This window comes from Marmota flaviventris, chromosome 5 (assembly GCF_047511675.1).
Source record: "Marmota flaviventris isolate mMarFla1 chromosome 5, mMarFla1.hap1, whole genome shotgun sequence".
Classification (NCBI taxonomy): Eukaryota; Metazoa; Chordata; class Mammalia; order Rodentia; family Sciuridae; genus Marmota; species Marmota flaviventris.
In genome coordinates this window covers 61,606,517-61,620,790 of record NC_092502.1, presented here as the reverse complement: position 1 = coordinate 61,620,790, position 14,274 = coordinate 61,606,517, and the positions used below count along the sequence as shown (strand labels likewise).

At 41.6% G+C, this 14,274-nt stretch overlaps 2 protein-coding genes across 3 annotated transcripts in view; one reads left to right on the top strand and one right to left on the bottom strand.

Annotated features, from left to right (window-relative positions):
* Window positions 1–5,389: 5,389 nt before the first annotated feature.
* Tigd6 (tigger transposable element derived 6) lies at window positions 5,390–10,890 on the bottom strand. Its single transcript, XM_027949285.2, has 2 exons — window positions 10,778–10,890; window positions 5,390–7,060 (listed from the first exon to the last, which is right to left on the bottom strand). The coding sequence occupies exon 2, from the start codon at window positions 6,975–6,977 to the stop codon at window positions 5,400–5,402; it is 1,578 nt and encodes a 525-aa protein (XP_027805086.1). The 5' UTR covers window positions 6,978–7,060; window positions 10,778–10,890; the 3' UTR covers window positions 5,390–5,399.
* A 512-nt stretch (window positions 10,891–11,402) lies between these two features.
* Window positions 11,403–14,274, top strand: part of Hmgxb3 (HMG-box containing 3) — a 53,306-nt gene continuing 50,434 nt past the window's right edge. For both annotated transcript variants that reach the window (XM_027949281.2, XM_027949280.2), the window contains exon 1: window positions 11,403–11,492. The gene's annotated coding sequence lies outside the window, so the exon portion shown is untranslated. The remainder of the gene's footprint in view (window positions 11,493–14,274) is intronic.

Here is a 14,274-nt window from a genome sequence, read left to right as displayed (position 1 = left end):
CTTAGGTTTCCCCAACAGGCCATTTACTAAATAACACCTGTCTTTTACGCTGTTCTGCCAGGAGATGCCTCCTGGCTTCATCAACCTAACTCCCTACTCCTCCTCCTAGATATTTTTTAACAAGCATCCTTTGCTCTTGGCAACATTTCTACAGAACTCCTCTCCTTTAGGGGCTCCTTTGGACTCCATCTCTGTACTTCTCTATTTAGTCTATGCTTATTCACTAAGAATGACATTTACTACTCATTTTTTCCCTCTTCTATCTTTTGTTGTTGTTTGTTTTGTAAACAGGGCTTAAAATGAAAGCCTCACACATGCAGTGCAAATGCTCCAATACTGAGCTACATCCTCAGACCTTTCCTTTTATTTTGAGACAGGGTTCTCCTAAGTTGCCCAGACCATCCTTGAAATTCTGAAGCCTCCCAAGTAGCTGGGACTATAGGCAAGTGCCACTGTGCCCCGCTGAAATTCTTGAGGGTAGAATTCTTAGAGCTCCTATGGCCAGTGATGGCTACATTATAAGGTCCAATAAATTATTATTTCAAACATGGATATGCTTGGTGGATAATTATTCCTATAACACTGGCTCATTTCTAGAGTATATCTAGCTGTCCAGAGTCAACATGGTCTGTGGTATCAATAGGTTGGAAAAAGTCTCTAGTGAAGAGATGTGTGATGAGGTAGATTTTGTGGTCCTAGGCAGTTCGTTCCTGGTTGGTTGCTTGAACAAGTCTCACATCCTATGTCTCTTCCCCTTTTCCTTGTCTTCCCTCTCAATCTCTATCACATCACAGAATTTACAAGTGGCTGCTCTTAGGGTTTCTTCAGTTGACTGTTTCCTTTATGTCACCCACCTGTGCCCTCTGGTGGTTGAAATTCCAAGAAATAAGGCCTCAGCATGAACAGTTTTAACAGGTCTGTAACCTTGGAACTAAATTATCTGAGCCTATTTGTGCTTTTGTACCATATATATATATATATATATATATATATATATATATATTTTTTTTTTTTTTTTTTTTAGAAAAATTAAATGATAAGTGAAAAAATGCATGATAGGAAAGCAATCTTAAATTTTCTTCCTTTCGAATGAAAGTGCCCTTCTTGAGTTACAAAGAAAACTCTTGGGAGTTATCATCTGGAACACTGAACCCAAGAACTGCTAATGGAAGAAAGGATTGATTAAACCAATCTCTGATTCTATATGATGGTTAAGTTCCAAATAGGAATAGATAGTAATGACTATAGGTAGCATTTAAAGAACACTTAGTCTTTAACACTTTTTTTGTTGTTATTTATTTTTTAGTTCTAGGTGGACACAATATCTTTATTTTGTTTTTATGTGGTGCTGAGAAACTAACACAGTGCCTCACGCATGCTAGGCCAGCGCGCTACCATTTGAGCCACATCCTCAGCCCCCAGACACATCTTTTAATCCTCATGACAACACAATTGAGGTAGGTACTGAGTTCTTGCATACTGGCTTATGGAGAGGGTTAATCAACCGGGGCAGAAATGTAATTGTTACTCAAATGGAGCTAGCTTGACCAGAGATTCAGGGAGAAGCCACAGAGGGTCTAATGAGAACAGGCCAAGAAGGGATACTATCAACCACTTTTAATCTAAAAAACAAAGTACCAAGCCAAAAACCCTAATATCCACTAGAATCAAAACCTTAGCCAATGTAAATTAGACTGCAAAGGACTCTGGGATATGATTTTCATCTCCTAGATCTATATCATGATGTTAAGTAAATCAAGAATGCTAGATTTCCTTTTTGTGAAAAAAGTTTAAGCACATATGTCCTGAACATCTATTCTATCTAAGGCCTTTTTAAATAAGTTCTAATCAGTTAAACATGACTGTAGAAAGCTCTTTGATTCATTGTACACAAATCGAGCACAATTTTTCGCTTCTCTGTTTGTACATGAAGTAGAGCCACACCATTCATACAATCATATGTGTACTTAGGATAATGATGTCCATCTCATTCCACCATCTTTTCTACTCCCTTGTCCCCTCCTTTGCCACACCCAAAGTTCCTCCACTCATCCCATGCCCCCCATCATTATGGATTAGCATCCACTTAGATAAGGCCTTTCTAACGAAAGTTCTCTGTGTACAAATAGAGGGGAGAGAAAATAAAATAAAATCCTGCAGTGTTTTTTTTTTTTTTTTTGGTGGAAAGACACAGGTTTAACTCCATATAATAGACTTCTTCATTATCAAAAACCAGATTATGACTTGGATTGGAATTGTATTTGAAGTGATGATACAGAAAAATTTTGTAAATCCTTTCATATAGAATACATCACTCCCTTTTCCCAAGCCATTTTCTTATATAATCAATGCTGCTTTAAAAAACAAGGTAGCTTTGACATATTACATGTGTATTGATTTCTACTTCAAGGTTTATTGACATGCCTAAGATGTACCTAGCACCGTGTTAGGCACCATTATAAAGGCTAACTGGTCTCTGCTCTCATGGGACTTACAGTCTAATCAAAGAGTCACAGAACATTGAGAAAACATTTAAGTGCTTAACTGAGTGGTAGAGACAATGAATCTCTACCACTATGGGATGAGGGAAAAGCATAGAATATGTGCTGGTGTCTTCAAGAAAAAGGATTCTACTTTTTTTCCTTTTCCCCTGTGGCACAGCAGATTGAACCCAAGGTACTTTGAGACAGTCTTTTTTTGGGGGAGGGGTAGTTCTGGAAATTGAACCGAGGGGTACTTTACTACTGAGTTATATCCCCAGCTTTTTTAGTTGCAGATGGACAAAATACCTTTATTTCATTTTATGTGGTGCTGAGGATCAAACCCAGTGCTTCATATGTGCAAGGCAAGCACTCTACTGCTGAGCCACAAACCCAGCCCCCTTCTCAGCTTTTTATTTTTTGAGATAGGGTCTCACTAAACTGCTGAGGCTACCCTCAAACTTATGATCCCACCTCAGCCTCCTGAGTCACTGGGATTACAGGCGTGCACCATGCGTGGCTAGACACAGGGTCTTGCTAAATTGCTTAGGTTGGTCTTGAATTTGGAATCCTCTTGGCTTAGCCTTCTGGGTAGCTGGGATTATAGGCCTACACCACCACGCTAGGCTCAAGTTAGTTCTTGGAGAATGTGTATGGCCTAGCTTGATAGAGAGCAGGGCAAGGCATTCTAGTAAAGGCATAGAAGCAGCAATGTGTATGAAATGAATGATGACAATGGCCTGTTTAGGCAGCAAGGTGCACATTGTGCTGCACAACCAAGTTGGAAATTGCAGTCAACTACCTAGGGAAATAACACTCAGCTGAAAAATCTGGTCTTTCATTTTTGTAGACATTTTAGAGCCAACACAAACACTTAGGCAAAGTAAATGGCTTGATGCCAACAGACCTAACAATATGTGCAGAAAGGGACTGCAGGAGGTGAGGGAAAGGATTAGGAAACGTGTCTGTAATCCTGATACAAGAAGATGATGAGAGCAATTAAGGAGCTAAGGATGAGATATAACCACAGGATTTGGCTAGAAGACATTGTTTCCCTTTTCTAAGTGTTAATTTAAAACATGTACAATACTTTTAAATTCTCATACTAATTTGTTGAAAGGAAAAATATCCAAAATGAGCTTTAAAAATCTATATAAACAAATATTTTTTCATGATTGTTGTTTTGTTCACTGTAGAAGCAATACTTTCTATGATTAATCTGCTTTATGTGTTTCAATTAACTGCAGAAAGAAAAATGAATTCCTGTGGGTTTCTGAAATATCTACAAAATCATTCAGGGTGGGGGCAGGTTTAAAAAAAACCCACCACCACAACATTAACAGGTTCTGTGTGTACCCTCTAGAAATGAAATTTTATTTGTCTGGTTTACCAGGAGTATATTCTAGAATTATAAAGAATATTAAGAATGCCTTCTCTAGGGCTGGGGATGTGGCTCAGTGGTAGAGCACTTGCCTGACAAGCCCTAGGTTTGATCCCTAGTCCTGCAAAGAAGAAAAAAGAATGCCTTCTCTATAGGGAAGAAACTTTAATATAAATCTGATTATAAATTCATGTAATTTTAAATAACTCAGAATAAACTTTGATTTCTCTGAAGAACAAGCACAAATGGAAAAAGGCAATTTATGGAACCATTTTAGTAGAGGGAAAATGTAATGTGCCTTCATTTTGATTATACGGTACAGACTGGATTGAGAAGAGTGAGGGACTGGGGCTGTAGCTCAGTGGTAGAGGGCTTGCCTAGCATGCATGAGGCACTAGGTTTGATCCTCAGTACCACATAAAAATAAACAAACAAAATAAAGGCATTCTGCCCATCTACAACTACAAAAAAAAAAAAAAAAAAAAAAAGAACAGTGAAAAAAATCCAAATCAGGGTGTGATCCAAACACCCCCATAGGAGTTATCTAACAAACTCCCCTTTCATCCTGTCTAGAAAGTGAGAGGCACATGATCCTGATTAACAGGATTCTCTTTATTATACCTTCTGTCTCAGAGCATATCCATGTCCCTTTTATGCTCTTTATTTCCCTATACTCCAGCTTCCTAATAATTATGTTTAAAGCACTATGGATATTTTAATGAGCTAGATGGCTCCTGTTAATTCCTTGGGCACAAACATATGTACCTCTACTGAAAACCTGGATAACTTTTGGGGCATCAAGAGGATAGCTAAGAAAGTTCTAGAGTTAACAAATCAGCAGAAAAGAAGGAGCTAAACAGCCTTGGAGTAAGAATAGCTGACACTTTTCTTTTTATACAGCAATGGAGAGTATTGAGAAGGCCATCTGAAGAGGAGGTACTAGAATCCAGCTATGTTAGTGGTTCTTTAAGTATGGACCTTGGATCATCAGGTGAGGACTTACTAGAAATGCAAGTTCTTGGGTTCCCTCTGAGACCTACTGAATCCAAAATTCTGAGAGTAGAAGTGATTCTGATGTGAGCTAAACTCTAGAAACCACTGATCTAGACTTGTTGGGAAGTAGTTGACTCTGTGTCCATAATGCACTTGATTTTCCTGTGGTTATTTCAGTAGTTCCAAACTTGTCTGTACATTGGAATCATCTGGGGAAATTCAAAACTACTAAATGCCTGTGACCCATCAACAGAGACTGTGATTTAACTCCTCTGGGATATGGCTTGGGCTTTGGAATTATTAGAAGATCCTCAAGTGCTCCTAAGGTGCAGCAAAATTTGAAAACCAATGTATTAACCAAAAGGGAACACACATATTAGTCAAATTTCATTCCCAAATTCTGTTCAAGTTTCCTGATTATCTCTGAGTACTGAAAAATTATCATAATAATATTGCTTTACTTAAATTAGTTCAATATTCTATCTAAAGAAATCTTTATTCTTGAAAAATATTTTCCAAAGTAAAAGAGGCAGTTAATTCCTACATTATTTTGCTTGGAGAAAATCTGTAATTTGGGAATCAGTAAGACTTTGTGTCACTTTTTTCATTAAATATTCATCTATTCCATTTAGTTGTCCAAAAACAGCATCAGGAACCCCTGCACAAGTGGAAAGGAACTGTCTAAGTTTCTGTACACTTGAGACGGCTTCTGTGATAGTGATTTTTGGCTGCTCTGGTAAAGAAACATCCTCTTCCTCATCTTCACTTCCAGCTTCAGCAGTATTTTTGCCAGTCACCATACCCTGGATGATCTCTGTGTCCACTAGCTCTTGAGAGATGATGAGATTATCATCTGCAGTGACAAAGTCCTGGAAATTTACTTCATTTGGGACACATGTGGCAACAGCCACTGAGTGCCACAACTTTTCAATAGCAATGTCTGGTTCTTTGGCTACCATTTCTGCATCAGAATCTGTAAATTCCATAGGGATGATGCCTGCTTTCTGCCAACATTTCACCACTGTGGACTGCTTGACTGACCACCATGCTGCAGCAATCATGTCAATGGCCTGCTTGATGTCCACTTTTTCTTGATCTTTATTGCCACTGAGCTTGAAGAGGATCTGTTTTAGAAGATGACTCCTATATAGCATTTTCATGGTGTGAATTATGCCAAGATTCAGTGGCTGCAGGACAGCAGTACAATTTGAGGGCAGATATCCCACCTGAATCCTTTCTAAGCGTGGAAGCATGTTGTGAGCAGAACAGTTGTCAATAAGCAGGAGGATCCGGCGTTCTGCCCTCTTCATCCTGGCATCCACTTGCATCAGCCACTCATTAAACAGGTCCTGCGTCATCAATGCCCACTGGTTGGCTCGGTAATCACAAGGCAGGGAATGGACATTCTTGAAGCAGTGTGGGCTGGGTGACCTACCAACAATCAATGGTCTCATTTTTTCAGTCCCTGAGGCATTGCAACAAAAGAGTGCTGTCAACCGCTGCTTTGCTTTCTTGCCCCCTCTACAATGGTCTCCTTTAGCAGCAAGTGTGTGCTGGGGAAGCAACTGGAAAAACACTCCTGCCTCATCAGCATTGAATATATCATCTGGGCTGTAGTCAGCAATTAGCTTTATAATTTCCCCTGCATGCCACTCGTTAACTTTATCTATTCCTAGACCATTCATTAACCTGTCACCATCCTCTCTACAGACAGCGTTCAAAGCAATTCCATGGCGATCTCTAAATCTGTTCAGCCAACCCACACTTGCTTGAAAATTGTCATAGCCAAGCATGTTGGCCAAGTTTAGTGCTTTTTTCCGAATCACAGAACCAGTCACGAGAATGTTTTTGGCATGGATTTCTTGAAACCAAGCAAAAACAGCCTTATCGATGTCATCATAGAGAGCATTTCTCATCCTTTTCCTTTGGGGCCCCACAGATGCTTTTCGCACTTTTTCTTCAAATTTGGCTCTATCCTTTAAGAATGTAGATAATGTAGAAGGAGTGATACCAAATTCTTTTGCCACATCACCTTTTCTTTTGCCTGAGTCAACAGCTTGTACAACTTTCATTTTCTCCTCCAGGGAGAACTGCCGACGCTTCTTGTTCCCCTTGTTTGCCATTTCCAGGTGATGAGGACTGGGCCACAACTAACAGGAATGCCAATGTTCTTTCTTGAAGCTTGTTTTGCCACAAGTGTGGAAAACTGAGAAGACAAAAATGGAGTATCTATCAGGACCTAAAGATAATGAACTTCCCCTTTAAAGATGGGTTCAGATTTTTAAAAATCCTATGAGGAAATTACGATGTTAAAGTGAAAAGAAGATAAGATTCATGCTACTGACTTTTTGTCAGTAGTAGACTACTTCCACAGACTCATAGAATGTTTGAAGCAGAAGGGATTTTACAGATAATCTGGTTTACTTAAACTTTCCAGCCTCAGTAAAAATGGGAATAACAAGATCTATTTTACCTGCTATGATAATAGATTAAGATAGGTGATGAAAGAGCTTTGCAAATAACAATGAAGTATAAAAATTCAAGGAATTATTTATCCAGATTGTTTTATGGATAGAGAAAATGAGCCCTGGGGAAGGGGATGACTCAGATTAGTGCTGTATCCACCACTCCACAGTCCTGCTTAAAATTCCACCAAAATGAGCTCTTCAAAGCTTTTGTGCCATCTGGCTTAGTTAAGATTCATTTAATAAATGTTTACAGGTGCCAAGCAGCAAGATGAACAGAGTGAAGGTCTCTACCCTTAGGAAATATAAAACATGATGGGAGACAAACAATAAGTAAACAGATAAATAAGAAAATTATAGTGTGGTTAAGTGCTATGAAGGAAACAAACTATGACAGGGAATAAAAGGGGAAGATAATATTTACAAAGGGTGGTTAGGCATGGCCTCACTGAGAAGATGGCATTTAAACTGAAATTTCCATGAAAAACAGGGGGAAAGGAGAGTCTAGCAAAGGACATAGCATCATTAAAATCTCAAAATCAGGAAAGAGCTTGAGGTATTCAGGAACTGAAGATTTGTATGATTCCTAGTCTATGACAAAGGTGGAGAACCAGACCATTCAAATATGCTGTAGTAAGGAGTTGATATTTTATTCTGAATGCAATAGAAATCCACTGAATAGGCAAGGGAAGGTCATTATCTCTTTTGCATTTAAAAAGACTCACTCTAGCTCCTCTTGTAGAAAATGTACCGAAGGGGCAAAGAGACCAACTAGGATACTGAGATGCTATTGCTGACAACTAGGGCAAGAGACGATGGCAGAAATGATGGGCAGGTTATAATTTAGACCCTTTCTGGGCCTCTTTTCCCATTTTAAAATGAGGAGATTAGACTCAACCAGGTAGGGCATATCAGAATCTGATGTCCAGGCCTGACCTAGGATCTACTGAATGGGAATTTCTATGAGGAAGTACAAAATTTTGAAATGCTCTAAGTGTAATTCTTATATGTCCCATGTTTGTAAACCATGGGACCAGATGACCTCTAAAGTTCCTTCCAAATTGAAGTACTGGACTCTAGTTAGGTGATCCAAAGAAAAATGCCTTTAGAAACCAGAATGGTGGGTGGCATAAGTGAGTAGAATTATTGAGATATATTAAGTGAGATATTTGGAGAATGTTGTCGACTGTGTGCCCTGTCCAGAGCTCTTAAGAATTTAAAACAAACACTTTCTCTGCCAAGTCTGGTCAAATAAAATATCATCCAGGAATAGCAGTTTTGATAATTGCCTGCTTAATTTTATCATGAGTCCTCACAGACAGAAGATGCTGTGCCTCTATGTAGTGACTGTCCCTTCCCAAAGAGAGATTTTTACACCATCTCCACAAATCTATCCTTCCATTCATGGCATCCTGTATGTTTTCAATGCCAGCCATATAGAGAGGGAGCACAGCGAAGATATGCCCTGAGTGTGTGAAATACTGTAACAGAGGTTATAGAGTGCCATGTGAATACAGAAGTGGGGATAATCAACTGGAATGGGGCACGGACGGGGGCACTTCAAAGAGAAAGCAATGTGCTGGGCCTTAAGAAATAAACAAACTAGAATTACGAGATGTAAGGAAATATGAGTTAAGGCAATGAATTACTATAGAAAATAAAATGTCATGGTCAGGCATGGTTGGGTTGGGGGGAAGCAGAACCAAATCACAAAGGCCTAGTTAGGACTCTAGCTTGATCCTGGGTGCAGTAAGAAGACTTTGGTTAGCTGGGCACGGTGGCACACACGTATATTCCCAGCAACTCAAGAGGTTGAGGCTGGAGCCTAAGTTTGAGGGCAGCCTCAGCAATTTAGTGAGACCCTGTAAAAAATAAAGAGGTCTGGGGATGTAGCTCAGTCATAGAGTTCCACTGGGTTCAATCCCCAGTACCACAGACACACACACTCACACGGACAAAAAATAAATATAAAGCAGCCTTTGGAGGGTTTTTATAGAATGGCAAATCAGATTTGTACTTTAGAAAAGTCCTGTTGCAGGGTGGAGAACCTAATAGGTAAAATCCATTTTCCTAAGAGGTGCTCCTAAATCTGAAGATAAAAGCAAGCTAGCTTAGTGGACTGTATGCAGCTTGAATGTTAATTTGAATGCAACAGGAAACTACTGTAGGACTTAAAAAAAAAAAAAGAAGAAAAAGCTTATTGCTGTGTGAAGAATGGAATTAAAAGGTGTTGGGGGAAAAGCAGGCATGTAGCTCAATGATAGAGTGCATAAGCAAGGCCCTGGGCTAGACCCCAGCACAAAATTTTAAAAAAACAAAACAGTCCAGACAACAGATGAGGTGGCTTGGATTAGAGTAGCAATATAGGAAATAGTGAGAAGTAATCAGCTGAGGGTTGTTTTTGCAGGCCTTGTGGTGGTGAGGATATGAGGTCAAAGAGGAGTCAATGACAACTCTCAGATTTCTGGTTTGAGCCTGAACAATCCAGTGGATTGTGATGCTATTTACTGAGATGGGAACCAGATATTGAGCATCTACTGCTTAAACAATTTGTGAAGCACTTTACATACTTAATACTGCTTACTTGTGGCAGGGCTAGGATTCAAATACAGAAAGGCTCATGACAAAATTAATGCTCTGAACACTAAAAAAAAATGTTATATCGTTTGTTCTGAATATTACTGATACTGAAAAGAGACATGTAAAGAGAATGAGGTGGAAGCCAAACCAAAGTTTTGATCAACCTAAGAAGTTTGGTTAATTTTTCTTTTGTGGGGAGATCTCTCCCATGCTAGGCAATGGTCTACCACCAAGTCAAACGCCCAGATCCAGAAGTTTGAATTTTATTCTAAGTGAAAGACAAGATATTGAAGAATGTTAAGCATTTAACATGACAAGACTTACAATGCAAAATGATCAATCTGATTGCTGTGTGAATAGACTGTAGAGAGACAGCAGAAGTGGGATAGACTGTAAAGAGACAAGGGTGGAAGTTCAGGCAGGAAATGATGTTGGCTGGGAGGTTGGTGATAGACGTAGACAAAAAGAAAGCAGATTGTAATTACATGTGCAAAATAGTGAGGGTCGTGCATGAACTTGTTCAAATATAGCACAATATGTGACCCGGGAGACAATCCAGTCCAATCCCTGATTCCCGGAGCCTCTCCACACTCCAGGAACTTGGCTTGAGTCATTCCAGGAACTCACTGTCGTTACTGTCCGTAGGACAGTGGAGACGGATTGTGGACACATCACCGAAGTGAGAGAGGGGATTGATGTGGCCTCAAGTATCAACCTATCCTGAATGAGGACGGGCCGACTGAGGAGGGCTGGGGTGAGGCCTCGGATGCTGCTCTGCAGAGGGTGGTGCGGTAGGCTCCCCAGTGCCCGACGTGGCTCTGAGACGTGAGGCGGGGCTCTATCCCTCACGCGTAGCACAGCCCCGCCCCTGTAGTTACCTGAACGCCCCACTGCAGTGCCCCGGGGCTAAACGGCCGGGCACTTCCACAGCCGGCAGCCACACCTTCCTCCTTTGCCCGGGACCTTTGGCCGGAAGCAGTCCGTCAGTCTTAACAGCCCCACTCAAAACCTCTAAACGATTCCTTTGGATCCACTTCCCAGCTAGGGCTAGACTGTTGCGCTTGCGCGAGCGATTTCACGCAGTCACGCGCCGCCGGCCACTTCCGGTGCGCCGCGAGGGCCGCCGGGACGGGTCTCCCTGGCGATCCGTGGTGTGCTGCTGCTGCCGCCGCTGCTGCTGCTGCCAGCTCTAGACTAGTGCCGCGGCGATACTTGCGTCCTTGCGCTCTTCCTCGGGCTCCCCGGGGCTCGACCCCCGGGGTCCTCGGCAGGCGTCGGTGAGAAGCCTGCAAAGTGAACTTGAACTCCTGCACTTGCCCTTCCCGACCCCGTATCGCGACTCCGAGGAGGGGAGCAGGAGGGGTGGTCGCGACTCTGCGCCGTGTGTCTCCGGGGGGCCCCGGGGCCGGGGCTCCTCCAGTACCCGGGATGCGCGCGCGAGCCCTCGCCTCCACTTCCTTGTTGCCGCTGTCACGACTGGAGCCGCCTCTCTCCGACAGTGGGGAGCGCGAGTGCGCGGGCAAGCCTCCTAGTCTAGCCCTTGGGCCAGGCGCCTCCGGGAATGTGAGCCGCGCGGCTAGCACGCTCCTCCTGGTAAGTCTGGTTCACGAGGGTCACGCCGCCCTGTCTACCTGCTGGGCGACCTCGAACTAAGTGCCGTCGCTCTCTTAGCTTCGGTTGCCTCTTCGACAAAGTAGGACCAGTGAGCTTTAGTTTCCTCTTCCCTCAGCCCATGCCTTTGAGACATCTGAGACCCAGGGAGGGAACTAAGGTATCCCAGAGTCAAACCTGGCCGATAGTCGAGCCATCAGAAGGTCATCTTACGAGATTCCCAGGATCTGATGGGACAGTGAAAATGTCTCTAGTTAAAGTGTTTTGCAAATGAGAAAACTAAGGTTTGGAGAGGGTAAATAGGTTTCTTAAGGCCGTAGGGGTCTGTGCTTCTGCTATTAAACAGTGGAAACAACATTAGTACCCAGGTCTTCTGTTCTGTAGAGCCCTTGGCTTTAACCTCATTTTATCCTGCCTCTTTTTGCCCTGATGCACTAGGCCTAGCCGCGGAAAACATTCTTCCCAGACAGAACAGGATAGTAAAACAAAAGCTTAGGGTAGTCTCTTCCTGCTCCAAATGTGGTTGTATTGATGTTGGTTCTTAACTTGTTTTGCCCTGGTTGCTAAAATCTTACATGTCATCCTTTACAGATGTTCTCTTGGAGATACTGATCCTCTCTATAAGGATTTTAAGGGCCAGGAAATCAATTATAAAGGACAAAAAAGCACAGTCCCCACATAACCTTGCTTTGAACTCCAGCTTCCCTTACCCTTTTGCCTTTTGTTTATCCAACCAAGTTGTGAACTATATTTTTTTCCTGGGTTGCAAGTTTTTGTTTTTGTTTTCTTTGTTTAGAGGTTTTTGGGGGAGAGGGGCAGAAGAGGAATCATTTAGAGATAACACAACTATAAAAGACCTTAGGAATAATATGCTTATAACCTGGGATATATATCTTTAAATATAGGTGAAATATTATTTGTCTTCATTTTCTAGGGGAGGTTTTTAGCTTTCACATTTGTCAAAAGGATTCTTGACTCCTCAAAGGTAGGAGCTACTAATTTCATCCTCTTTGTCCATAGAAAAAACAACGGAAATTTAGGTTGTGGATTGCCTTTGTTTGAGATAATTAAGTAAGAATTTAGAGTTGGATTCAGGTCCCCTGACTCCATGTATAGACTTCTTTTGCTCATTATAGTTGTAAGATGCCTTATCATTTGTGGAGTGAGGTCTAAATGAGATGCAGATGGGCTTTGTAGTACATACAGTCATGTGTTTCCTACTTCTTTCCAGAATCCCGCAAATTCCTTTTTTCCAGAATTCCAAATTTTCTTCTGATAGATTTTCATTAACAACTATTATTCCTCTCAGGAAATTCAAGTGTTTTCTGAGAATCTTGCTTCTTCAAGGATTTAATTGATAAAATTCCAACCTAGAACTTGATCACAAATAAACGATCTCTTCTTGACCTAAGCATTCAGTGTTTTTTAAAACCCAGAGGGGCTTTATCCCTAAGTCACATCCCACTTTTTTTTTTTTTTAACCACTGAACTGAGCTAAGTCACCAGCCCTTTTTATGTTTTATTTTGAGGCAGAGTCTCACTAATTTCTTAGGGCCTCACTAAGTTGCTAAGGCTGGTCTTGAGCTTAGGATTCTCCTGTCTCAGCCTTCTGATTTGCTGGGATTACAGGTGTACGCCACCATGCCTGGCTAGGCATTCAGTTTGTTTTTTTTTAAACAATCTTGCCATATTACAAGCAATTTTTTTTTTAAGAGGGGGAGAGAGAGAGAACATCTTTTTTGTATGTGGTGATGAGGATCGAACCGGCCGCATGCATGCCAGGCGAGTGCGCTACCACTTGAGCCACATCCCCAGCCATTCAGTTTTTTATCCCTCCTTTTTCCTAGACATAAAAGCTCTCAGTAGATTTTCTGTGTTTTTAAGCCAGCTTCAGAGAGCTAATGTTGATCTATCAGGTTACCATTTAGATCTGTGCTGAATAGTATTTTGCCACTGTACTCGTATCGGCCATATACAGCTATTTTAAATTAATTACAGTTCAATAAAGCAAAATTAGTCTGGTTCTACATCTAAATAACCTTATGTGACTAGTGGATACTATACTAGACAGCATAGAGTAGATCATTTCCATTGGGGTTTATTGGACAGTTCTGGTAGGGAGAGTTGCCAGTAGCAGTGTAGCATTATGTGAAAAGGACTAGGGAGTTGAATTTTTTAATAAAAAATTAAAAAGGAGCCGGGCACACTGGCACATACCTGTAATCCCAGCGACTAGGGAGGCTGAGGCAGGAGGATTTGCTAGTTCAAAGCCAGCTTCAGCACCTTGGCAAGGCACTTAGCAACTCAGCCTGTCTCTAAATAAAATACAAAAAGGGCTGAGTGCTAAGAGCCATAGCCGAGTAGGAATGATGCATGGCATTTTTGGTTGAAAGGTGATGCCAGCAAGCCATTGAGATGATAATGATTATGTTAAGATGTGCATTCAATTGGATATTAGACCCCTGCTGTCCTCCTCGGCCTGGAGCTCTTGCCGGGACTCCCGGAGAGTTCCCATTGGTTGGGGAAGTGCGGTAGGAGGGATTTCCAGAGGAGGAATTTCCTGTTGATGTGTGTCCTGGGAGAAGGCCGTGTGCATGGCGTTCGTGGGAATTTTGGAAATAAAGTTTGTTCCTGCTTGAGTGGCTTGTGATTTTGTGCCCAGCCAGACTGCGGCACTGAGGATGTGACCCAGTGGTTAAGCACCTCTGGGTTCAATATCCAGTACCAAAAAAATAAGATAAAATAAAAAGGTCTGGTGGCCTTA

Coding starts and splice junctions, on each gene's coding strand:
- Tigd6 (XM_027949285.2), bottom strand. CDS start 6,977: ATGGCAAACAAGGGGAACAAGAAGCGTCGGCAGTTCTCCCTGGAGGAG.